This window comes from Crocuta crocuta, unplaced genomic scaffold (genome assembly GCF_008692635.1).
Source record: "Crocuta crocuta isolate KB4526 unplaced genomic scaffold, BGI_CrCroc_1.0 scaffold229, whole genome shotgun sequence".
Lineage (NCBI taxonomy): Eukaryota > Metazoa > Chordata > Mammalia > Carnivora > Hyaenidae > Crocuta > Crocuta crocuta.
This window is the reverse complement of record NW_027536464.1, coordinates 2,182,281-2,209,087: the sequence shown is the minus strand read 5'-3', so window position 1 is coordinate 2,209,087 and position 26,807 is coordinate 2,182,281. Positions and strand designations below refer to the sequence as shown.

General features: G+C 41.9%; 1 protein-coding gene, 1 non-coding gene and 1 pseudogene across 3 annotated transcripts in view; 1 reads left to right on the top strand and 2 right to left on the bottom strand.

Moving 5' to 3' along the window:
- The window catches only part of XRCC5 (X-ray repair cross complementing 5), an 87,022-nt gene that overhangs the window by 26,608 nt on the left and 33,607 nt on the right, over positions 1 to 26,807 (bottom strand). Inside the window, exons 14-17 of one of the 2 annotated variants that reach the window (XR_013331207.1) lie at positions 21,244 to 21,440; positions 12,863 to 12,956; positions 11,411 to 11,675; positions 11,123 to 11,192 (exon numbers count right to left, since the gene is read on the bottom strand). Coding sequence is in view for 1 of the 2 variants with exons in the window: in XM_077748551.1 (XP_077604677.1) it covers positions 11,123 to 11,192; positions 12,863 to 12,956; positions 21,244 to 21,440 (361 nt within the window). In the remaining variant the exon portion in view is untranslated. The remainder of the gene's footprint in view (positions 1 to 11,122; positions 11,193 to 11,410; positions 11,676 to 12,862; positions 12,957 to 21,243; positions 21,441 to 26,807) is intronic. The other variant, XM_077748551.1, reaches the window with a different exon arrangement.
- On the top strand, positions 19,224 to 19,373 carry LOC144218756 (U2 spliceosomal RNA; annotated as a pseudogene).
- LOC144218754 (U1 spliceosomal RNA) lies at positions 26,407 to 26,573 on the bottom strand. Its single transcript, XR_013331256.1, has one exon. It is a non-coding gene; the product is annotated as a U1 spliceosomal RNA (small nuclear RNA).

Below are 26,807 nucleotides of genomic sequence, written 5' to 3'. Positions count from 1 at the left end.
CTGTAAGAGAGAAATCTGGACACACACAGTGAGAGCTCCCTGTGAAGAGGAGAAGGCAGAGACTGGAGTGGCACACCTACAAGCCCAGGACCACCAAGGACTGCCAGCTGTCCCCATGAGGTAGGAGAGGGGCATGGGACAGATTCCCCTCAGAGCCCTCTGATGGAACGAATCTTCCTGGCACCCCCCACTTTGGGTCTCCAGCCTCCAGAACTATGAGAAAATAAATTTCTGCAGTTTTAAGCCAGCCAGGACATGGTACTTTGTCACAGAGCCCTTGGAAACTAACCTAAGTGCTTATCACCATTTGACATTTATTTGTTTACAGTCTGTGTTTCACCACAATGACTAGTGCATAGTAGGCTGCTGGCCATTTGCTAAATGGATGAACAAACGGCCTTAGCCTCACTGGTTTACTCCTCTAAATCCTCTAAAGAATAAAGATGTTTTCTTGCATTCCTTTATTAAAAATTTTTAAAAAAATTTTTAATGTTTATTTATTTTTGAGAGAGGGACTGGGAGGGGCAGAGAGAGAAGGAGACTGCGCTGACAGTGCAGAGCCCGATGCGGAACTCTCACCCACGAACCATGAGATCATGATCTGAGTCAAAATCAAGAGTCAGATGCTTAACTGACTGACCATCCAGGTGCTCCTTCTTGCGTTCCTTCAATTTAAACCCACACACCGCATTTTTAGGACCAGTTATCACTAAGGGGAATGGATAGTCTAGAACTTTTTTTTTATTACCACCCTTCACTTTAACTTTAGAGATGAAAAGGACTAAAATACAGCTCTATGGAAGAGGGAAATACACAGATCAAGAGTAACGGGTTAAGAGATGTATAAGATTTATGCTGGTGTGTGTGGAGAAAAGACCATTTCCAACATTGCCCTGACTATATGCATGCGGGCATCTCTGTTATTGTTACTTACCAGGACCTAGTGCCATTCCATTTTGCTGGGGGCTCTGTTTTTCTCCCCTTAGATCATGCTGCTTAATCCCACTGGGAAGGGGGGGGGGGTTGTTCTCGAAAATGTACTATCCCCCCAATTGGCTATAACCCCCAATTACCATACCCTAAAACATTAACTATCTTGTATCTGTAACACAGAGTATTAATAGGGATTAGCAGGGTTACTTCTATGAGGAGAGAGTGAAAAAGCAAGACAGACATGGGTTTGGGGAGGGACTGGGAGAGAGGTGGGGATGATGAAGGAGGAGACTTCCTTTTCTTAACTTTATGTACTATGTTACTATTTGATTTTTTCCAATTGAGCATGTACTTATTTTTTAATGAGGAGATAACTAGGGAGCAATAAACAATGGTTCCTATTTCTAGTGGGTCCTAAATGGATAGACATTTTTTATACATTGGCTTTACTGATGGTGAAACTAAGAATACTATTTCATGACCCCTTTATTTCTTTTTTGTTTTATTTTTTTACACCATCTTCTTCTTTCTATTTATTACTCATATACTTAAACAGTTGTGTTATATATGTGCTGCTGAAGCGAGCACATAAACGGTTGTGTTATAAAGAACCTTCAAATTATTTAATTTTACCTACTCTACTCAGGAAAGACTAACAGTACAAACCAGATTTGCTGCAGGCAAATGTTTTTTTAATTTTTAATTTTATTTATTTTGTTTTAGAGAGAGAGAGAGCACGCGCATGAACAGGGGAGAGGGAAAGAGGGGGAGAGCAAGGGAATCCCAAGCAGGCTCTATGCTCAGTGTGGTACCCAATGTGGGGTTCAATCCCATGACCCTGGGATCATGACCTGAGCCAAAATCAAGAGTCAGGCGCTCAGCTCAGCCAACTGAGCCACTCAGGCACCATGTTATAGGCAAATCTTATCTTTGGTTTGTATATTCAACCCTCCTTATCACCTCATACATTTAAAATTTCAACGTGTAAGTCTTGTTGGCTTTGTTATAGTCCATCTAGGAGTCATTAGAAATGGAAATAATTATGAGATAATCCAGCCTTAGTTACTCCATATATTTTCTTCTCAATGTAGGAGACAAAGAATGAATCAAACAAAATAAACCCATGTTTGAGAAAATGGCACCCAAAAGAAACAAATGATAGGAGGGAATAATGAACCTATAAGCTTTCCAAATCTGTAAATACTGACCTAAGACTTACATACTATATGTACTTATATACTCTGGTACCTCTTGTCACTAAAATGTGAATTGGCTTTCATTACTTAGAACTAATTGTTTCTGAGCTCTAACGAGTTCTTCAACCTATACAATTCTACCTGTACTGAACAAGTTGGTCATTAACTAAAGTAAATGAATTTCTCTCATGAAGCAGAGGGTTAGGAAACACAAACATAATCTTGTGGTACATGTATCAAAGCTTTTTTTTTTTTTTTTTTAAACTTCAGTACCTGAAAACCTTTATTTAAAATACACTCTATTCCTTGAATTGACAAGTTTTCTTCACTGGTACTCTGCAGAGATTCACTTGGGCCTCTAGATTTTTGTTTACCTAGGTGAGGCAAAAATTATAAAGGTCTCACCAGTCCACAAAGTCTCAAGGGGAATAACTTTCAATACTCAGAAAGTCATGGAGAACAACTAGACAGAAAATCAACAAGAATATAGATTTGAACAAACTATCATCCAACCTGACCGACTGACATTTACAGAACCTTCACCCTAACAACAGCAGAGTGTACATTAAAGGGCATATGGAATATTTGTCAAAACAGACTACAGGCTAAGGCATGACACAAGTCTCAATAAATCTGAAAGGGTTGAAACTATTCAAAATATGTTCTACAATGGAATTAAGATAAAGATCAACAACAGAAAGAAATTTGGGAGTCTCTAATATCTGCAAACTCTTCTAAATAATGCAAGGGTCAAAGAGGTAATCATGAAGGAAATTAGAAAGCACGTGAACTGAATGAAAATAAAAACAACTCATCATGATTTATGGTGCACAGCTAAGCAACTGGCTGGGGGAAACGCACAGCTTTCAATACCTATGTTAGAGAAGAAATGAGCTTTCAAATCAAAATTCTAAGCTTTTAAGAAACTAGAAAAAGGAGATCAAATTAAATCTGAAGTGAGCAAGGGGAAGGGAATAATAAAGACCATGAAAGAGCCAAAAATATCAATGAAATAAAAACAGATAATGGAAAACAAAATCAATAAAAGCAGAAGTTAGGATCATCTATAAAAGATAAGCAAAACTCATAAATCTTTACTTTGACCAAGAAAAAGAGAAGATACAAGATAACAAAATCAAGAATAAAGGAGCAGACATCACTACCAACCCACAGAACTTAAGAGAAAAATCACATGAATAATGTTAGTCCAATAAATTAAACAATTTAAATGAAATGGAGAAATTCTTATAAGGACACAAATTACTACAATGAACTCAAGCAGAAATGAAAAACCTGACTGAGCTTATATTATGTAAAATAATGGAGCATTAGAAAGCTTCCCACAAAAGAACCCTGGCCTAGAAGGTTTCACTGGCAAATTCTATCAAATACTTAAAAAAGAAATATTAATCTTGAAAGGGAAGAAAGAATACTTCTCAATTCATTCTATAGGGTCTGTATTTCCCTGATATCAAAGCCAAAGTCATCGCAAGAAAGGAAAACTATAGAAAAGTATCACATATGGGCATATAAATAAAAATCCCAACAAAGTATCAGCAAAATGAATTTCACCAAAGAAAGTGAGATATATGAATGGTCAATAATCACATGAAAAAAAGTCAGCATCATTAGTATAGGAACTGCAAATGAAAACCACAGAGATATCAACACATTGCCACTAGAACAGCTGTGACTGAACAGAAAACACAAGTCACTAAAGCCATGGAGAACGTGGAACCCTCAGTCGGTGATGGTGAAGTGTTAAGTGGTAAGCTGCTCTGAAAGGAGTTTGGCTATTTCTAAAAAGTTCCCAGCAATTCCACTCTACCCAAGAAAAATGAAAAAACACAAAGATCTATGCTTTTTTTTAAAGTGACTTATGTATTTTGAGAGAGCGCATGCATACAAGTAGGGGTAGGGCAGAGAGAGAAGAGAATCCCAATCCCAAGCAGGCTCTACACCAGAGCCCAACGTGAGGCTCAACCTCACTAACCGTGAGATCATGAGCTGAGCTGAGATCAAGAGTCGGACACTCAACCGACTGAGCCACCCAGGCGCCCTGAAAAAATACAAAGACTTGTATGTAAATGTTCACCACATTATTCATCATAGCTAAAAACTGGAAACTATCCAAATATATACATCCATTGGTGAATGGATAAACATGTGGCATATCCATAAAATGGAATAGTATTCGGCAATAAGAAATCAATTGCTGATATATGCTATTAGATGAAAAACTTCAAAAATGTTATGCTGGGGTGCCTGTGTAGCTCAGCTGGTTAAGTGTCTGACTCCAGCTCAGGTCATGATCTCATGGTTCGTGGGTTTGAGCTCTGCCTCGGGCTCGGTGCTGACAGCTCAGAGCCTTGAGCCTGCTTTGGATTCTGTGTCTCCCTCTCTCTCTGCTCCTCCCCCACTTGTGTGTGCTTGCTCTCAATCTCTCTAAAATAAACACTAAACAAACAAACAAACACACTGTTATGCTAAGTAAAAGAAGCCACAGGTTAAAAGATTGCATATTGAGCGATTCTACTTCCGTGAAATTTCCAGAAAAGGTAAATTGTTAGAAGCAGAAAGTGGTTACTTGGAGTGCTGGTAGGAAAAAAGAATTGACTATAAATAGGGGGACCTTTTTGGGGGGAAGGAAAACTTTCTAACTGGTTTGTGGTGATGATCAAACAACTCAAAATTTACAAAAGATCACTGAGTTACACTTAGTACAATGTATAGTAGAAAAATTATACTTCAATAAACTATTAAAACAGAGACCAAAGGTAAGTACGATTTAGCTGAGAGATCTGTGGAGATCTACCAGACAGAGGGGATGCTGACACTAAGTTTCCATAAGAGAATAACTGCTAAGGCTCAGACAGCAGATTTTATCCTCAGTGCCCCTAAGAGGGAACACTGCTCGATTCCAAAGGCAAGGGAGCTGTGGAAAAGACAGTTCTCCTATGAGCAATGGTTCCTGACTCTAGTAGCCCACAAGCAATCTCCTGAGTGTTCTGGCTGTATTTCATTACCACTGAAAGACACAGAGAGATGAACTAGTGGATTTCAGCAGTCTTATCTGACAAAGGCGATGAAAATGGGCCTTTATCAGTCAGCACAGGCTGCCATAACTAAGTACCATGGGCCAGGCAGCTTCGGCTTCAGAAATTTATTTTCTCACGGTTTTGGGGGCTGATGCTAACATGGTCAGGTTTTGGGGAGGGCTCTCTTCCTGGCTTGCAGACAGTCACCTTCTCACTCTATTCTCAGGTGGCAGAGAGAAAAGAGAAACAGGAAGAGAAAAAAGAAGAAAAAGCACAAAGTGGCGTCTCTTCTTATAAGGGCACCAATCCCATGACGAGGGCTCCACCCTCATGACCTCATCTGAACCTAGTGGCCTCCCAAAGGCCCCAGATCCAAATCCCAGCACTTTAAGGGTCAGGGCTTCAGCATATGAATTCTGGGGAAGCACAGTTCAGGCTACAAAAGGGCCTTTAATCAGAACTATTAACTAAAGATTTTTCTCCAACTGCTCATAAGACACTGCAAAAAAAAAAAAAAAGTTAACTTTTCTCCTTTGTCCAAAGGCATCCATGCTGACGATATTCTCAAGCCCCACCAAAACTGTGCTCCACATCTGAACCAAATTCCCTTCCCTTCTCTAGCCTAAAAAAACAAAAACAAAAAACCAAGTATGCCATTTTTAAAAGTTTTATGTAGACGTGATGTGCATAACAGACAGGACTAACTGTATCAAATTATACTTGCCACTTCTTTCTGTGTCAGCATATTTTTTGCCTCGGGCTTGCAATTTGAAACGGGAGGGCCGAAACACTTTTATTGCATTTAAGTGGGACTCCAAGCTGTTTCTAGGCTCCTCTTAACACATTTCAGCTGATTAGTGACTATTTTAACAAAAGCCTAACATCCTTCCCTAAACATCTTAATTGGTTAAGAGCTTCTGTTGTTTGCCACGAGCAGTCACTTTAAGTCATTGATTAAAGCAGTTTGCACATCAGCACAATCTGAAATCAGTTTCCTTCTTCAACCAGCTGGGCTTCGGAAGCAATCTTGAGGAAGGCCCAGCTCGAGGAGAACCAAGTGCGGTGCCCTGCGTGACGATCATCCACCAGGCGGGCGGCCTCCGACGCACAGCATTTACGGGAGGTTGAGAGGGAGAAGGGAGATGCCGTGAGTTCAGTACCTCCACTGCTCTTCACCTCACGAGTCTCTCCCATTAGCCCTCACTGCAAGGGTGAACCCCAGGGCAGGCTTCCTCTGAAGCCCTGTCACTAATTCCGCCGTTCCAGCAGAGCCGCTGCCCTGCGGGCGTGGGTCAGTGAGGGCAGCCCCCGGGTCACTGCGTTAAATGCAGGCCTCAGACTTGTCTCTGCTCTTCTGCTTGTTCTGACAGTGGGCAGTGTTCATGTGGGTTCCATATTTTCAGCCAGAGGGAAAAACATTCTTTCCTTGTTTAACATGAAAAGGGGAAAAAATACTCAGTAAGGCTTAAGGCAAGCAACTTCTGCCTGACAGGACAGAATCAAATGCGGAAGGTGGGGACGCTGTCACAGAGCCCTAATCTAGACCCCCTTTAACACTCTCAGGAAGAAACCCCTGTGCTCACCGAGAACACCCCTCAACAAACTGCCTGTCCTTTTAACGCCACCCGTCGGCTCTCTATCTTCATGGAGAGCCAGGCTACATTTTATAAGAACCATACCCTGAAATTAGACATCTTCTGATCCACAGGAACTTGAAAGAATTTAGAAAGCTGAGTAAGAATGGATAGAAGCCTTTCAGGGAGAGTTGATGAAAACCAAAAACACTTTCCAAGTGCTTATGTGTCTACGACGGTCTTTGCTTTGTGTGCCATGTAGTTTTTCTTTTCCTCTTCATTTTCATTATTTGGCTAATGAATTTTATTATATTATATGTGCTGCCGAAGCGAGCACAGAATTTTATTATATTAAAATGTAAACTCAGGGCAGTGCTTTGCCATCTAATGAAATGTATGCAGCCAATGAAGCCGTTTAAGCCACAAGATCCAGCGTCTTTCACACATTTGCAATCATCTGCGGAAAATCAACTCAATCGGCCCACACAGAAGATGCAGGAGACACTGGGGTCACTGATACATAATTAGCAGGTCAAATACCAACACATGCTTACCGGAAGTCCCCTTTACACTTCCAAATAAATGGGTCTTTGTTTTCAAATAAGACTTCTTGGTATCGATAAATAAGACCCAAATAAAATAACCCAAATAGTCAAGTTCTGGGGTTTAACAATTAAAAAAAGTTTTTAAAAATATTTATTTTTGAGAGAGAGAGACAGACAGAGTGCAAGCAGGGAGGAACAGAGAGAGAGACACAGAATCAGAAGCAGGCTCCAGGCTCTGAGCTGTCAGCACAGAGCCTGACGGAGGGCTCAAATTTACGAACCGTGAGATCATGAACTGAGCCGAAGTTGGACGCTCACTTGACTGAGCCACCCCAGTGCCCCTTAACAATTTAAAACTAAACAAGTCACAAGGGAGCCCAGTGAAGAACAAGTGTCCTATTGAATACAAAATATAAAGTATGGACTAAACCTCTAGAACCCATAATCACATGTTTTCTCTCCTGACTAGATGTGTCACTGCTGTTCTGGGAAAGGACTAAGAAAGTATGTCACACTGTTAAAAAAAAAAAAATGAGAGAAATTTTATAGGGCTGAACATGTTTACAGTTGTAGTTACGGTTTGTGTCTTCTTTCAAGACATTCAAAGTAACCAACATAAGTTATTTTTTATTTTTCTTAAATTTGCCAGCATTGATAGCTGGAAAGAACACATTCCCAAGGTTTTGTGTCATCCCTATGCCAATAAACTTAGAACAAGAACAAGAAATATCCCTCAAACTGAAAGCCAGAAGACATGAAAATGTGTAGATGCCTACTGCAGACTGCTGGTGTCAAGGGAACAGGATCAAAATACTCAGTGTGACCTCACTATTAGGCCAGATGGAAAGAAATACCCACATTTTAGTTTATAACAATAATAGATGAACAGGTCGAGTTCTAAGAGTAAAACAATCTTATCATTTATTACTGATCATGCTTCTGGCAACTGAATTTAAAAAGCAGATCTACTGGAAGAAGGGGAAGAGATTCTCTCTGTCTTGCCCTTGGTACAGATCCCTGGGACCAATGGAGGAGACCAATACCAGAAAGGTAGCTTCAAGAGTAGAGGATGACTTTGGACTTCAAGGGAAGTGAGTCTTCACTCACAAAGGGGCTTAGTAGAGATGCCCCAAGTAGAACAAAGTAAGGACAAGTAATGAACAAACAAAATGTCCTTGAAGCAAGGACAGGAAGGATAAAGGGGAGGCAAGTTAGGTCCACAAAACAGAATTGGGTGCTGACAAGTGTGCAGTCCTATTTTTCCACAGAAAGCCTGCCTTTGTGAGGTCACTGCAGAGCACTGACTGACGAAGTCCTAGCCGGAGGGACAGAAGGACCCCACTGTCACAACACCAGCAGTGCACCAGGACTCAGTCACATCCAACATAAAAAGATGCTCCACTCAGAAGTTACCTACAGAAGCAAAGGTTTAAAATACATGACCTTATTATGTCTGAACAACAACAAAAATGCGTAGGAAAGGAGGGTATTAGGAATCAGGACAAAGTCAGCTAAACAGAAAAATTCAGTATTTAGAAAAGACAGGGATTCGAATCTCTGAGTGCTTTGGAGGGAAGTTCATCTCTTCTAGTTTTATAGTTTTTCAATCTGTAAAATGCGGAGAATGACACCTATTGTAACTTATATGTCATCTAGGAGTCACTTGCTCTTGTTATTTTCACAAGACTGTTTCAAATCCCCAATTCCGTGGCCTGGGGAACATGGTTTTCCTGATATGTGAGCAAATTCTCTCTCGTGACCTCTTCTGGCTCTGGTCTCTTGTGCCCTCAGGTCCTTTCTCTGCTCTACCTGAAGTAATTCCAGACCAAAACTTGTGCCTCTTTACCAGCTTCCCCAGGGCACTCAAACCAAGGAGTGCTGGGTTTTATTGACACTGACATTTGCAATCATGAGCTGGGAACACAATGTAGAAAGCTGTGTCCCTACAGAAATCCATTCACTTCCCCTCTTACCTTTTCAGATCATCCCCTCCTGTCCTGAACTAGCTCCAGTTTTTTTACTTCTATGATGTTAGTAGATTCTCCTCTGAAGCATAACTGGTCAACAACCGAGCATGGGGACAGAGACTCAGCCTCTACCCTAAGCAGTTATCAAGATATTTTCCCAATTAAAAAAGTTATTTTTCTCAGAAAATTCTGGCACCAGCTGTTAAAGCTCTAACATCTTCTCCACTTGCTCACGTGACTGCAGGATTGCTATGGGGGTAACTGAGACAAAGAATACAATAGCTCAGCATATGCTATTTTATATAGAATATGCTAGCACAATGACTTGTACACAGTAGACACGAGTGGCTGCCCTTACTCCTGTGATGAAGCCAGATTTAGTCCCTGAAGAGACCACACCTACTCCAGCAGAAAGACTAGTCACTTCTAAAGGGAGGACCTTTAACTTTGGCCAAGGTAGTCGACAACCTACAGTCAAAAGCTAAAAAGGCCTCCATCTTTCTTCAAATACATGGTAATCATGACAGGTGATGGCTGACTCATCACAGCAACATTTCTGCATCCTTCTAAACACAGTCACAACGTGCAGCCAAGCAGAACACAGCACAGGTAAGAGGCCGTGAATGCTTCCTTTGATCGCCCCATGTATGAAGGAGAGAAATCCCAAAAGTAGTGCTGTTTCCACCAAGCCTTCCGCAAAGCTGCCACTTTAATTTTAATTTCCTTCTTCTATTGAGCTGTAGTTCTGCTTTGTTTAAAACTCAAAAGCTTTTCTCCTATATAGCAGTTCTTAATAGGGCAAAAAGCTCTTTCCCCATCTCAAAACACAAGACATAAACAGATTATCATGATCATGAAGCTCCTCTTCCTTAGGAAATTCTCTTGGGCTGGCCTGTGACGTTCCTGCCAACAGGACCTGGTCTAGAAGACGGTACGTTCTGGGCCTCAGCTGGTTACAAGTGCTTTTGGGCAGGAGCACAGCATATCTAGGCATCTTGCTAGCATCCTCAGACCCTCAGGAAGTGACCTATACCTATGCTAGGCACTGTAGATTAAACTAGACTGTATAACATTTTCTTGACATTTAGGAGTCATTTGGTCCCTAAAATGCCAAGAAGTTGGAAGAGAAGGTCTGAGCACATATTCACATAAACACACAGAAAGGCAGCTCACAGGCAGGCCTGATCCTGGGTGGCAATAATGAACACAATGGTGCTGTATAACCAAAGCAGCAGCTGTTACAACCTCTAGCTGCCACTCGTTAAGGGGTTAATGAACAGGAACTTGACCACAATCAAGTGAATGTATGTTGGTCCCAGACCCTCCGTCCATCCCAGGAAACTTTTAATATTAGCCGGAGCCTAAATGGAATGCTAGGTTACAATTCATCAAAAGAAAACTGTGAGGATATAGTTGATTTCAGAAAGATCAAATCTACGGGTAGTAGCAGGTGTTCTGTGACTTCTGTAAAGAAGCTCAAACCTTTAGGCTTCGAATAAGAACTATGGGTCACTGAAAACAGGAAGGTAGGACAAAAATGTTTTATTCCAAGCTCACTGACAAGACCCCAAAGAACTTGGGTGAAGTGGAACCAAAAGCTCTAAGGCTCTGGCCGACAGTTTTCTTAGCAGAAAGACCTACAAGTTAGTTCCTCTCCTGCGGGGGCAGACCTGTGTTGGGTTTACCCTCATGTGCTCAGAAAGATGCTTCGGTGAGCTCACCAATAACAGACAGTCACAAAGGTCCACCAGGAAATAAAACTGCTATGTAGAAAGGATACCAACAAAGGGCTACACTTCCCAATCCAGAATATAAATTCATTACTCTGATTATCTATCTGACATGCAGAACCAGTGGTGTATCACTCACCTTCCTCAAAGCTGGCTTTCTTCTGCCTCACCAGAACACGGAAGTTTTCAGCAGGGTTCACACTTCCGACCTAGAATACACGCACAGACAATAAACCTGCATGCACATCGCTTCGCTTTTCAGCAGCACCCCAAGCCATATAAGATGGCTTAATGTGGTAAGTGTGCTTTTATAAAATAAACCTAAAGACAAAGACAAGGCCCTTTCTATTCATTTCCAGTTCCAGGCTTCTGTTGAAAGCAAGCAGACTTCTGTGGCCAAAGAACTGCCGTCTGTACCTATACTCACCTCTCTTGAAGCAAGCTGACTTCTTTCCAGACAGGTCAGCAGTATTCCAACCCAAGTCACCAGCCAGCTCAGCTAGAAGCTGTATGTGACACAGTGCTGGTATGTCCACACACCCAGCCAAGTAAGAAGGGGAGGACTCTGCAGTGTGAGGTCAGTTCAGAATACATTTGCCCCGCTGCAGATGACATGAGAAACAGCAGCCCGATGCTTGGTTTGCTGGCTCCTTGGCACCGAAGTTTTGGTAGAACACACAAACATGCCCATGCTGAACACGTCCCCCAAAAGGAAAAGCAGATGCTGTGTAAGGATTTACTATAGTGCCAGGTGGGAAAGTCTCAAAGATGAAACTCTCTGCCACACTATATGGCACTTCCTGATCACATGTAGGTCTTTAACCTTCCACTGCCACTCTTCACAGGCCCGATGTTTCACTCAGCTCACAGGGGAGAAGACAATGTGGTTCTATTATGGCTGGTAAACTTTGGTACAAAATGTACTGAAGTTTCCAGTTTGCTCTGGGATAGTGGTCAGGAAAGCTCTCAGAACAAGTAAGGTCATGATTTTTTCCCTTTACTATAAAACACTGAAAATAAAATCTAAGTACTTTTCAGGGGTGCCTGGGTAGCTCAGTGGGTTGAGCAACCAACTCTTGATTTTAGCTCAGGTTATCGTCTCACAGTTCATGAGTTCAAGCCCCAGGTCAGCACAGAGTCTGCTTGGGATTCTGTCTCTCTGCCCCTCCCTCACTCATGCGTGCATGTTCTCTCTCTCAAAAATTAAATTAAACTAAATAAAAAAGAAAAATCCAAATCATTTTCAGATGTTCAGTTTTCCTGAGAGCATTTCTTTTTGAGGTTGGAAAAAAGGCATGCCCTAATGGCTAACTATCCTGTCTAGTGTATGTGGCTGGTGAGGGACAATTTTTAAGACTCATTGATTCAAAATAATGCCACTTAACATAATGCATTCAAGTTCCAAAACCTTCCCATTAAAAAAAGGGCTCAGTGTTAAAGGATACTTGGTTCGAGGTCTTAAACTTGTAAGATCTGTTCTGAAGTTGTGTATTAGAAAAAAATAGAGGAGTTACGCTCTTAAATCCTACATATTTGGAGACTAACACCTGTACCATCAACCGCCACTTATCCTATCATTTTCATTAAACAGAAAGCTACAAAAGAAAGCCAACCAAAAAAATCTCTACAGAAAGTGCTACCACTTAACTGATCCTTGTGATACATATTATATGGTGTTCTCTGTACTAGATGCCATCTAGAGAATTCTACAGGAAATTCCCTGACAATAAAGGAAGAATGTGGGAAGGGCACATGTGGTTCATCTACTGAAAAGACTAGACACAGTGATTTACTAAACGGCTAACAAAAACTGATGCGATCTCCCCCAAGTCCCAACCTTCCAGAAAGGCAGGGAACACCCTGGGAAAGTTCTGCTTACACTGGTGATGCTGCCTTCAGTCAGGCTGGAGATTCTAAAGTATGCCTCCCCTTCCTCAGTCTTCAGTTTTTTAGATGTTGGTCCCTCTTCATGGCTGGAAAAGAAATAAATGGGTTTTGCTCCCTCCTTAAAACAGAATAAACGATACAAAACCCAGACTTGGCTGACGTGTAAAGTATACATTTATTTTTCAAGTGTCAAAAATAAACAGCTGTACTTAGTCCCTCTTAAAAAAGAGCCTGCCTCCTTCCCGCAGCCCCAGAACTCCGGCTGGCCTGGAGGGAGCAGCCCTGGCTCCGCCTCACAGCACCAGAGAAGTCATAATCCGTAGCCGTGTCACAGAGCTAAGAATGAACCGCAAGCACAGGGAAAGGAAATGCAGCGTTTCAGGGGAGACCCATTTACCCTTCAGAAAGTATTTGCTAGTTTCTGTCTCAGAATCGATAGCTATTAGCTATCCATGGACATAGATGACCTTCGGGTCTACTACCCCATCTTCTCCATCATGCATGTGAGAGCTTCGTATGCTTTTACTTACCGCTGTCAAAACTTACTAGACAATCCTTAATTAAATATGCAAGACCTTATTCTTAGAGAAGTCTTAAACTATAAAAAATCACTTTCAAAAAAAAGTCTTTTAATTTGTTCTTTTATAAACTAATTCTGTTTTGGGCAATATGCTAACAGTCTATCAGCATCTGTGTGGTGAGGGAAAAGATGATTCCAAGGAATTATATTAAACATCTTGTCTCAAGTAACCGGCTGGCTTCAACAGCCTGCCTTAAAGTCAAGAGGAGGACAAATTAATTGCAAAGGAGAAGAAAATAAAATTCAAATACTCTGCCCATAATCTCCCGTAAGCTGCTGAACATATAGAGGTATGAAGACTTTTCTCCCAGACAAATAATCAATCTGGGCCAAAAGCAGCTCTCAGGAAATGGCTGAAGGAGAAGGGACATTAGAAACTAAGATCTAGTATTGTAAGTGTGATGTGTTTTTGTTCAGAAGCTCAAATTTCAGAGAATGAGTCTTGAAGAAGAGCTTATTCTAAAAACAAAGAAAAATGAGGCATGAGCTGGCTTATTCAATGATATTTCAATAATGAATCTCGAGTTCCATCCACGTTGCCACACATGGCCAGATTTCATTCTTTCTCATTGCCATGTAGTATTCCATCATATAGATAAACCACATCATCTTTATCCTTTCGTCAGTTGATGGACATTTAGGTTCTTTCCATGATTTGGCTAATGTTGAAAGTGCTGCTATGAACTCAAGGGTGTTATGCTGAGTGAAATAACTCAGGCAGAGAAAGACAGATAGCATATGTTTTCACTTATAAGTGGATCAAGAGAAACTTAACAGAGGACCATTGAGGAGGAGAAGAGGAAAAAATAGTTGGGGAGAGGGAGGGAGGCAAAGCATGAGAGACTCTCGAATGCCAAGAACAAACTGAGGGCTGATGGGGGGGAAGGGGGGTGGTGGGCATGGAGGAGGGCACTTGTGGGATGAGCACTGGGTGTTATATGGAAACCAACTTGACAATAAACTATAAAAGAAAAAAATATCTCCTCTTCCAGTGAGATAAAAGGACCAAAGCTACCATTACAGCCTCACAAACATGAATTAAAACTTTTTATTACTTGACATCTTTTCCATTGGCCACTTGCCTTTTTCCCTTTGAGAAGTAAAGTAGAAGACAAAAAGACAGAGACCAGAAAGCATTAAAGGGGTAAGTCATCCAGAGCTCTTTCCATCATGTAGCGTAAGAAATAAACACACAAAAGCCTTGATGGCAAAAATGAAGTAAAAATGCACAAGCCCAAGGAAACGTGAAATTCCATCAGAATTCGAGTCCGTTAAAAAAAAGGCACAGCCATTTCAGTTCACCTTTGCTGGTTCTTCCCAAGGGACAGAAATTGTGGTGCTCCTGGATCTCAGTCTCACTTTGTCCACTGACTAACCTTGGACTCTTATACCTTCTTGAAGGTATTGATTGTGTATTAATTTTTTTATATCTAGAGTTTAGAATCTAGTAAGTGACTCCCCTCTCTGGTCTTCTGTTTGCTCCTCAGAAAAACACTATGATGAAAAGTATCATGAACATATCAACTATTCATCTACTGTCTTCCAAAAATGCAAATTGGTGATAAGAAGTATAAAACATCCAGAGTACTATGCCGAGTTCCCGCGAGAATGCACAGTTGAACTGCATGGAGAATTTCTTAAACCCTCCAAACTAAGGTTCTAGGGAAGGAAGGACAAAGAGACATATATATCAATCCTCCAGGACTGGGCAGATAAAGGCAATAAACAGAAAGTAGTAAAAATCTGAATATGGTTAATATTCTCAAGATTGAACTACTTAATAGCATTATCATGAATTTTACAAATATTAAACTAATAATGTCTCTCAGTAGTGGGAAAGGGCAAAGACTCTCTTCCCAAAATGATCTATGAAGAAGCTGAGCTCTGGAAGATAGAAATGATCTGTGCAAGATCCCAACAGACATACAAATGTCACCAGCTACTGCATGTGGATGTCAGAACCACGGATGACTTATAGTTCTTTCTCATTTTTTATTGTCTTCTGTAAATCTATATACATTTTGTAATTCATTTTTTGGTCAAACATTTACCTAATACTATGTGCTGGCCGCTAAGCTCTATTGTAAATGTACAAAAATTAATACATAATCAACACTTTAGGAAATTCAGCCAAATAAAAAAGATATAAACAGGCAATTAACAAACTCCGGTGACAAGCAGCACGTCCCCTGAGAGGACAGCCAGTTGCTGTACAGGGCTGAGGCAGGAGAGGTGGGCTGGGAAGTAGTTACAAATGAGGACGGAAAATACAGTAGTCCCCCCTTATCCATGGTTTTACTTTACAGTTTCAGTTACCCGCCATCAACTGTGGCCTGAAAGCAGACAACTTATGGTCAGAAGGTCAATAGTAGCCTAACGTTACGTCACAATAGCTACGTCCTTCACTTCATGTCACACAGGCATTTTATCACCTCTTATCAGCACAAGAGAAATGAGTACGGTATGACAAGACATTCTGAGAGAGGGAGAGAGACTACTTTCACAGAACTTTTACTACGGTATATTGCTGTAATTGTTCTGATTAGTTACTGTTAATCTCTTATGGTACCTGATTTATAAATTAAACTCTACCACAGGTATGTACGTGTGTACAGGATAGTGTTCAGTACTATCCGTGATTTCAGGCATCTGCTGGGGGTCTTGAATGTCGGGCGTTTTGAAACATACCCCTGTGGGTAAGGAGGGGGCTACTGTATCTAAATCACAGACACAGAAACTGTGAGAAAAGAAAGTGCTTCTCTAGGGAGCTGGATTATGAATAGTTACTTCTTTTCTTTATGCTTACCTAGCTTTTCTCACTTGTGTAACAGAGTTTGATCTTAAATTGATGCTAATGGAAAGCAAGTTTTTAATCAGGGGTCCAAGGATAGGGACAGGAATTTGTGAACTACCTGAAATCATATGCAAAATATAGTATGTTAGGGTGTTTTCCTGGGGAGAGGGTTTACAGTTTTCACCAGATTGCCAAAAGGGTCCATCACACCCACACACAAAGATTAAGGAGTGTCACGTTAAAGAATTTTAAGCAAAGAAGGGATGTGCTCAGATTTGTTTTTTAAAAATCACTCAGGTAGCAAATGCAGAATGGACTGAAAACGGGTAAGATTTGAATAAGGGAAATCAGTCATGGGGTTATCTCAGTAAAGCAGGCTGAACTGAGGCCCACAGAAGAGCAATAGCAATTTGAGATGCTAGTAAGAGCTAACTTTTTTTTTTTTTTTAAACTTTTACCACTTGCCCGTCATTGTGCTAAGCACATTTAAAATCCCTCAGGGGCGCCTGGGTGAAACAGTTGGTTGTCTTACTCTTGATCTCAGCTCAGGTAATGATCTCACAGTTCATGATTTCGAGCCCCACACTGGGCTTTGTGCTGATGGCGTGGAGCCTGCTTGGGATTCTGTCTCTCCTTCTCTCTGCCCCTCCCTCAACTTGTGCACACGTGCACACACTCTCTGTCTCTCAAAATAAATAAACTTAAAAATTTTTTTTCATTAAAAAAACCCACCTCAGTTAAACTTTACAACAACACTATGAGTTAGCTATTATTATTGCCCTTTTACAAGTGATCAAACCAAGGGTCAAAAGGGCCTGACCTTGTCTAGAAGCACACATTAGTTAAGGGGGTCCACAATTCTGTACTCCCCGCCCTTCTCCTGTACAGCCTCCTGAAAGGTAGGTATTTGTTACTGCCACTCGACATGGAACAGCTTGCCCGTTTTAACCACCACTGAAAGGAAATGCTTCGATTTTGATCCAACTTCCCTTGACTGCAAAATCAATGCTATTAGCCACTACACTAACCTGAGGCCAAAGGAGGGGATCTGAGGTAACTTGGTGAACCAATTAGACATGGAGAGTAAAGAAAAGGTTTGACTCCCTGGAAATTAGGTGTCATTCACTGAAATAGAGAAGAACAGCATTAAGAGGGCTTTGAAGAGAGCACTGAAGGAGATGAAGATGGTGAAGTCATTTCTGGACACAATGAACATGAGGCACCTACAGACACCTCAGATGTCCACAACACAGGATGGAAATATATTAGAGTGGGCAGATATTTCCACCTGTACATGAAATAATAAAAGGTCTTAGCACAGTCACCACTAAGGCGATCAGGCATAATGGTTGAGAAGGCAAGCTATGGAGTCAGGCTGTGTGCATGGAAACCCTTTCTCCAACACTTGACCCGCTGTGGTCTTGGGCAAGTGTCTTATCTTCTGCAAGCCTCAGTGTCTTCGGCTCGAAGTGGAGGTTCACAGTAGACCACTCCACAGGATAGTAAAGACAGTCCACACAGGTAAAGCACGCAGAGCACTCAGCACACACCTGTGTCCAAGACATGTCAGCTCTTTCCGAGGAGTCCTTCAGAACACAACATCAACATTGAAGGTTGGTGGCAGGGAAAAAGCAGATCCCAAAGGAATCTGAGGTGAAGCTGCAAAGGTTTAGAAAGGAAAATCTGGAGAAACTGAAGTTAAGTTAAACCTTCCCTAAGGTTTCAGGGAAGTGGTGGGAGCTGGGAAAAGCAGCAGTGTGGACTGTTCTTCCAATAAACCTAGCTTACGGAAGGAAAGAAGATGGTAATAGGTAGCAATCTGAGGGAGAAAGCTGAGGGGATGTATCAAAATACAGAAAGCTGGATTTTGATTTAGAGACAAGCAATACGATGTTAACGTGTGAGGGCAAAGGAGCTGGTATGGAGGGAGAAGATAAAAATACAGAATGACGGAAGAAATAAGTAGTGGACTAAGGTTCCAGATGAGACAGAAGCTGGCATCTCAGGACACGGGTGAAAGGTCTGACTTTGGACAGGATGATATACCCCCATCCACTGAGACAGGAAAGAAGAAAGTGAAGGCAGATGGCAATACAGGTATATGGGAGATGGGCCAGAAAACTGAGGAGTTCCCACCTATGGGCCTCTATCTTCCCCACAACACCATTCTCACCATCATTATTACTGTCGTAGTCATCACAGATGTGCCCGGGACATGATGAGGAGTTTGTAAATTGGTTCCGCACAAACACTATGTGCTTACTATGTGTTAGGCACTGTGCTCGGTTCTAGACACACAACAGTCAAGAGCATGTATTACTCAAGTCACCCACGTGACAGCTCCCTGAGAGCTATTCCCTAGTCACTCACGAGGAAACTGGGGCTGAGGGTGGATAAGCAAGTTGCACCTAAGGTCACACTGCAGAGTGAGGGGACCAATTCACATGTCCGACTCTGGGTCTAAACCAGTAATCAGGTGCAGATGGATGCTGAGGTAAGTGGGGAAAAGTGTTAGTGGACTTGCAAAGAAAAGTTCAGACTATTCTGCATAGAGAGAGAAAGAAATCAGGAGTACATATGAGTTAGTTGTACAAATGGGATTAGACCTCCAATATTCTAATTCTCATGTAAGTTCCCTGTCTAAGAGATGACATTTTCATTTCAGGGCTATGCAGCAACATTAAGGGCAGCAATGCTTCTATATGGTAAGGGCATTAATCCACTTTTGGACTGCAGTGTCAGAAGGTGCTCTTACCTTCTTCAGATGAAGAAATCACTCTTAATGTTCGGGATTCAACAGGTCCAGCATGAAAACTAGGTCTTCTCAAATAGTCCATGTCGTAATGGATAAGGATGCTGTTATTGCTTTGGGTTCTGACTACTGCCTTCCCTCCAAATAGTTCAAACTGCTTCAATATCTGTGATTTCACTGTCATGGTATCTCTTGAGATGAGGCTGTTTTTAGATGGAGAAATTCTCATCGCTTCTCGGCCTTTTGGCTAAGATCAAGTGTAGATGGAGGAATTCTCCTAATGGTGGTATTATTATTTAACCAAAATCAGATCATGAGTGACAAAGCTGAAATTAAAACTGGTGATTTCCAGTTCAAGCCTCTTGTTTTGGCCTCTGACACTTTCTGAACAGATATTTGCCCCTCACCTCTACGATGAGAATACGAACTTGGATATGGAGATGGTGAAAATACATAAAAACAGAGCCCGTTGTTAGCAATGTTTCCCCCTTAGGGAGACCGCCTCTAAAGCTGATTGAAGCCTCAACATTAAAATTGAGGGGTTTTAAGATCCCTGCAGAAGGGACTGAGTCATTCTTCTTGAATACAGGAGCTATTCAATAAATATTTGTTAAGTGCGTCATTTCTGCAGTTCATAAACACTGTTAAGATTTCTGAGAAGAAAGGGTAGAGAATAGGAGTGTGAGTAGGTGTATGTGACTGAGATAATTCCCAGGCCGGTTACTCAGCTACATCACAAACCACCATGGGAGCAAAGAGCAAGAAGCCCGCATGCTCGGGCTTCCTGAAAGAGGGAGCGGGAAGAAGGGGGCTGATGGTATAATCACTGCAGGGATCAAAATCACAGAACAACAGTCTTCAGGGCCTATGTGGTGTGTTTTTTAACCAGCTAATTTACATTTTAATCAACGGGAGGAGGGGAAAACGGCCCATTTCTTTCCCACAACACCAGAAGGTAATCAAGATCATGAACTGGAGCTTTAATACAGAGAGAGAACAGCCACATGACTGCAGCGAGGCTACAGCAAGGCTGTCATGGGAAGAAAAAGACTCAGAACTGTATCGAGCTGTTCTGAAATCCTAACCCAGAGGGATACAGGTGGTTGAGGCTAACAGAGGGAAAGTGGATTTTTAGTGATAGTCTTTCTATGCAGAAGAAGGCATGACAGACTAAAAAGAAACATAGAACTCTCCAGGATGTGTTAGGAATGCATATGATAGCCTATGTCAATCCTATGATTTTTTTTTCAATTCTGGCAAAGCTTGGGGTATTAACCTCTAAAAAGTCACAGTATACACAAAGCTTTCCATTCAACTTGGAAGAGAATTCACTAAATTAACAATGTACAGAATCCTGTGAAGGATTGTGAAAATTATTCCATACTTCTCCAATGGGATAGTTACATACAATATGCTTTACTGTGTCAATATACAGCCGTGGGAAGAAAATCAAAGGAAAAAAAATTAAGGTCTAAAACTGAATCTTAGAAAGTGATGTAAAGAAATGAATAGATCATTTTGATTTGGGCAGAAAAATCACCAATGACCAAAGCCACACTTGGTAAAATCAATATCATCCACCAAATGATTATGGATAATCAAGAACAACTTCTTATGGTTTTTGTTTTGCTTTGAATGGAAACTGATACAGATTCTGAACAGAATCTGATGAGGGAAAAAACTTATTAGCTACCTGAAAGCTTGATCATAGGAAAAGCATTTTGCAGTCCTTCAACTACAAATCCCTTCCTACTGGTATAACCAAGTACATGCCTGATAAGAGTAAGAGCACAGCCAGGAAGAGCCAGGTTTTCATCTTCCCTCCCACTTTTCCACCAAAAATCTCACTGCTATTCTCTGATACCAACCTCCAACTGGAACCCTTATAACCTTCACCCCGCCCTCTCACTTCCAGCACGCTACTTGAAAAACAGTAAAAGTTAGTCTTAGCTCTTTCAAAAACTGTTTAGCCTTCCCATTAAACATAAACCACCGAGAATGTGAGGCTGATCAAAACATCAACAACTGAGGAGGTAGCTCTAAATTCCAGGGGAACAGTAGGGATAAAATCTATCTATAGTGGACAGATAGGAGAAACCAGTATTTTCACTGCAAGGGTCAAACATCAAAAGGCATCTTCCTTGCAACTTTGTGATTCCACAAGCCCACATGCAACCCTTAATCCTCCTCTACCAGCACCACGTCTTATGTACTCCAACGTCAAGTGCAACTACATCGAGTACTTACTTGTCTGGGAAAATGTCTTGAGCGGTCACTTGATCCTTTTTCTTGATAGCTTCAGTCAGAGGGAAAACAGTCTTTATTTTAGAGAGAGGAATCTGACATTTGGCTGTCACTTCAGCGGGGGTTTCCAACATATTCCAAATATGCTGCTGAATTGGGGGCAGAGGCTCTTGGGGATGTAAAGCTCTGTGCGCCAGACACTGTGGAGAAGGTAGAAGAGTTTTAAAACACAGATGCAGACGTCATGTACAACTTCCTTATACTTTTCTGGTCAAAGATCCTCCATCTTCGGTTTGGGAGGGCTACAGGATTCCTACCCCAAGTAAAAGAGAACAAAGAGGGTGGCCTCGGAATGATTTGCAGGACACCAGCAATGTTTACAACAAGCTGTACACCGGAGCCCGGCCTAGCAGCGCCATCAGCTGGAGGCCTAGAAAAGAGGCTCATCTTATAAACAGAGGCTGCTGCCTGGACAGGAGAAGTTCTCTAAAACACATTAATTCCAAGAACCTCGAATCCTTTAACCTCCCTTCAGTGGACTGCTATCCCCCTTGCATAATCCGAGGAAATGGGTGTGTGGTAGATAGATGACATGGGGCTAACACGGAGCCGCCATGCTCACTGAGTCCCAGGAAGAAATCTGAGGGAGAGAGAATACTGATCTGTCCCAAACCTCCTCAGAGTGCTCAGTTTGGGCTCTTCTCCACCGGTTTATCCACTTCTGTCCTTCTCCTCTCCCAGTTCTCTTGTCTGGGAACCATCCTCTCATGTGGGCCACCACAATCTCCTTCTAACTGGTCTCCCCAAATCTACTCTGGGTGTTCTGTACAGCCAACGCCATCTTGAAACAAGCCCTTACCACACCCTAAGAAGTCACGCACACCACGGCTCTTGCACGCCTCCCTCATCTGCCACCCTCCTCGTGGCTTGTCACAACCCAGCTACCCTGGGCTCTGCCTGTTTCCCTCAGGTGCCAGGCTCATTCCAGCCTTTGGGTCCTGGGTTTATCGCTCTCTATGCCTCATTGGTCTTCCCCTAGATCTGCACAGAGTTGATCCTTCCATGACCAGCCTTGGAAAACCAGCTATTTTCTCTCATTACTCCTGTTTTACAGTTTTCACAGCATTTGCCACTATCTAAAATTATCAATTCTGTAGCTGACTTGTTTAGTATTTAACCTTCCCTCTTAAAAGGAGAGATCTCGTTTGTCTTGTTTACTGCTGAATCCCAGGTACCAAAAGCTGTGCCCGACACACAATAAGCACCTAACAGGTATCAGTGGAAGGAGTAAAATGCTCTGTCCTGCATTTTGTCCATGCATCTGTTAACACCAGTGTCGGAAGCAGCGCTGAGAGCGGGGCCGGGGTCCAGGCCAGGTTCTGTGCTGCGCACATGAGTGGAAATCTGGATGGCAAGCCTCCTCCATTTGGTCACCCGCACTGCTTTCCGCCTGCTAAGCCCAGCAGTGGCGGTGCTGATGTCTGCCCAGAAAAGTGAACACTCCAAAAAACGAGTATAGAAAGGTGAGCAATCGGAAGAGTACAGGAAGGTAAGCAAAATGCAACTACCAATTCAGTGACCTTTCCTTTCCTTTTGCTAGAGAATCATCCTAAAGTTAGGCTGGAGAATGTGAGTCCTACCATTCCCACCTTTAAACGATTTACACATTGGTAATTTTAAAGAAAAAATTCCAGGGAGCTGAAAAGTTTTCACAATTCAAAACAGTGTTTCATATCAAAAGGTATAGGATTTATAGTGCCTCATGGACTATTTTCCTACCCTGTAGAAAATGTAAGCTGGAAGTCTCTGTTCTAAAAAGACCAAACAAACAAAAACAAAAACAAAAAGCTGAAGCTTAAATAGTGAGTATCACCTGAGTTGACGGCCGCTAGAACTCTGATGTGCTGCTCCCTCGTCTCGATACATCAACCACACTCTTCCTCGTCCATAGTATATTAATCCATCTCAGAGTCTGACTGTTTTCCTCTTTCCTAACTACTCCACTTTCCCTTGAGCATCAGTAACATTAGCTCATTTAATGTGAAGCAAAAGGGGAAACCAAAGTGATCCCAAATCCTGTGAATCTACTCCCAACCTTCTTGTGCATAGTTTTCAATTCACAGTGCTCTCCCTCAGGTCATTAAATTATCTACAAAGCTCAGACAGCCCTCAAGATGTAAGCAGTAATCCAACATGCAACACAGCAGACTACCTTTCACATACTCTGGAAGACTCGGCGACACTCACACAACATCTTTGAGACAAGAACTAGAACAAACAAATGGACAAATATCCTACCCAACCTCTCCACAGAAAAAACACTCCAGTATGAACTCTAGACAGTTCTTTCAAACAGTGTCATTCCCCGTGAGTCAGTAAGAATCTACAGGAGAGGTGTTAAAGCATCAACCACTCCTATTTTTTTCAAGGGTCGTATTTTAGATAAAACTAAGGGTCATATTTTACTTATCAAATCATTTACTCAAAAAATCTCAATTCATTTAAAAAACTGAGGTAATGAGGAAGTAATGTAATACTTTTTAATAGCAGAAAAGCTGACATTACAGTCTTAAACCTCTTTATTTCTCTTCCAAGCAACTGTTCTTCCTTGATGTGATTTTTGTGATTTGAAAAAGACTATGAAAAAAATCCACAGGCCACATGGTTAGCTCATAAGTTATGAACATGTTGATTTTAACAACACTGCATCAATGGTTTAAAAGCCAGTTGTAACCACACAAAAAAATTTATCTTTTAGCATTTTTTTTTTTTTAATATTTATTTATTTTGAGGGGAGGGGAGGGAGAGAGAGCATGCATGAGTAGGAGAGGGGCAGACAGAGAGAAAAAGAGGCTGGAGAATGCCCACCAGGTTCCATGCTGTTAGCACAGAGGCAGAGCCTGACACGGGGCTGGATCTCACAAACTGTGAGATCATGACCTGAGCTAAACTCAAGGTCAGACACTCAACTGACTGAGCCACCTAGGCACTCCTTCACCATTTCTTTCTAAAATTAGAATTACATTAACCTCCTGTCAACAAATTGATTGTTAACCTCTTCTTCCTTCTGCACCCTACTCCCAGCTCAGTTATTCTCAGCTATGAGTATTTCATTTATAAAGGAAGTCAAGGAAGTCTTCCTGGGTTCCCCCAACCTCCTTAGCTTCCTGTATCCTCTTTCCCTCCATCAGGAAAGCTTTTTCCTGCCTCTACGCCACTATTCCACCATCACTGGGCCCTCAAGGTTAGCAGAGACTTCATGCAGACACTAAAGGCCCTTCGCCATGCTCACCCTTACTCAGCAACCAGTGTGTAGCATTAGACATGTTCCTTCTTCCCGGGCTCGGATCACTTCCTGTGCCTTCCAAGGCACCAGCTTCTCCTAGTTCTTTTTACCACTCTGATTTTTTTTTTTTTTTTTTTAGAGGGGGAGAATAAGAACATTTCGTGTTGTCTTTTAACAACCATTCTTTTCTGTCTATTCCTAATTATTCACTCAACACGTTCGTGTTCAGGACTTTGTTCTCTCTTCTCATGCAATACTTTCCCCTGGTGATTTCATTCACTTCTATTACCCAAATGGGGAGGACTCTCAAATCTATAGATTTATTCCTGACTTCTCTCCTGGGGCTCTGCATCCCTATTTTCAACTTCCCACTGGGTGTGTGTACTGGGATAGCCCACAGACAGCTCAAATTTAACAAAGATACATGAACTACCTTTCCTGTCTGTTCATTCTATATTTTCCATCATAATTAACAGTGAGGCCATCCCTTCAGGCATCCATGCGAGGATCCTCTTATCTTCAATCCCTAATTCCTTCTCAACTACACCCAGCCCCTCAAGTCCTGCCTCCTCTGCCTTTACATCTCCGTCGCCACTTTCCCTGTCACTGCTTCAATTCAGGACTTCATAGGGGCCACTGCAGGTTTTCTAACTGGTCTCTGCTCCATCTTGATCTCCATGACACTATCAGAACTATTTTCTAAAAATCTGTCCCCCACCTGCTCACAAAATCCTGTAGTAATTTTCCACTGCCTACAGGGTAACATGCAAGCAACTGGCTCTTCACGACCCGCCTGCCTACTATTGAACTTCCCTGCCCTCTTTTCCATCATATCCTCATACAGCCTCATCTCCAGCCAAATGGAATGATCTGGAGACCCCCAAATCCAGCACCCTTCTTCGTGTTCCCATGCTTCTGTGCATGCTACTTCTTTTGCCTCCTATGTCCTTGTGTGTCCTCAGTGAAGCCTTCCTGAGTTACCCACGTGCGAGAATCTCTCTTTTCCCCCACGGTTTTGTGCCCAGCACTGTTGTACCTACTGGCTTTATGTCTCCATTCCTCTGGGGGATGAGGGTGGGCAGGGGCCCTTTAGCACAGTGAGCTTATTGTATCTTTAGCTCATGGCACAATGTTAGGACTCAATAAATACGTATTAAAAAAAAGTAAGGGGCGCCTGGGTGGCTTAGTCAGTTAAGCGTCCGACTTTTGCTTAGGTCATGATCTCACGGTTCGTGGGTTCAAGCCCCGCGTCAGGCTCTGTGCTGCCAGCTCAGAGCCTGGACCCTGTTTCAGAGTCTGTGACTCCCTCTCTCTCTGACCCTCCCCTGCTCATGCTCTCTCTCTCTCTCCTAGAAATAAATAAAAAATTTAAAAAATAAATAAAAATAAAAAAAAGTAAATTCAATTTATAAATGCCACAGCAGTAATACTTCTTTATACAGAAAAACCATATTAAAAACTCTCTCCCACGAAAGAAAGCAAGGTTGGTAAGGTGTGAAAATCAAAGCTGCCAGCGTTTGCAGCTTTGAAAGGTAACAATACCTGTGCTCATGGCTTGTTACCTGTTCATCAACCCATTAAACATTTACTGAAGGCAGACAGAACGAACGCACCCGAGATAAACCTGCCAAGTTTTAGAAGTTTTTATTTTCCACCACGGTGACCAAATGTTTTTGCAAGCATTCCACACCAACTGGTCTGCTCCTCCCTTCTCTGCAAGTGACAGAGGGCTTCTGGTCTTGAAGTCCACTTGTCAAAAAACACCAAAGAAGTTTACACAAGTAACATACACTTGACTGCACTTAGAATACTAAAGTATTCACTGAGTCAGCACTTTACATGTTAAGCTTTATATACTCTCTCACTCTTTTTTTTTAAACCAGGGGAAAGTGTGAACACAGTCCCCCAATATCAAAAGTTATGCAGTCAAGCCTCCCACATTTGGGGAAATCACAAGGGTCAGCACAGCCGAAGTGCGATAGATAAGCCTCGCCCTGGGAAAACCACCTTCCTGACCAAGCGATTTTCTCCCCTCCCAGGTACGTTTTTAAGCTTTATATTCTAATTTTTGAATAAAAGATTTGTTTTCACTACTTAAGGAATTATAAGCATCAAAAAAACAAGGCAGTTCCTTTTAAGTAGAAGATCCCTTGAAATTATATAAGGCCTTGATATGGACTTGAGTCAGTCACTTTAAGAAATTAATCAAAAGGGACAAGGAGTTATCTCTCTCCCTCACCTCCCCACATGCCCACCTCCACTCCTCTGTGGGGAAGGCCTT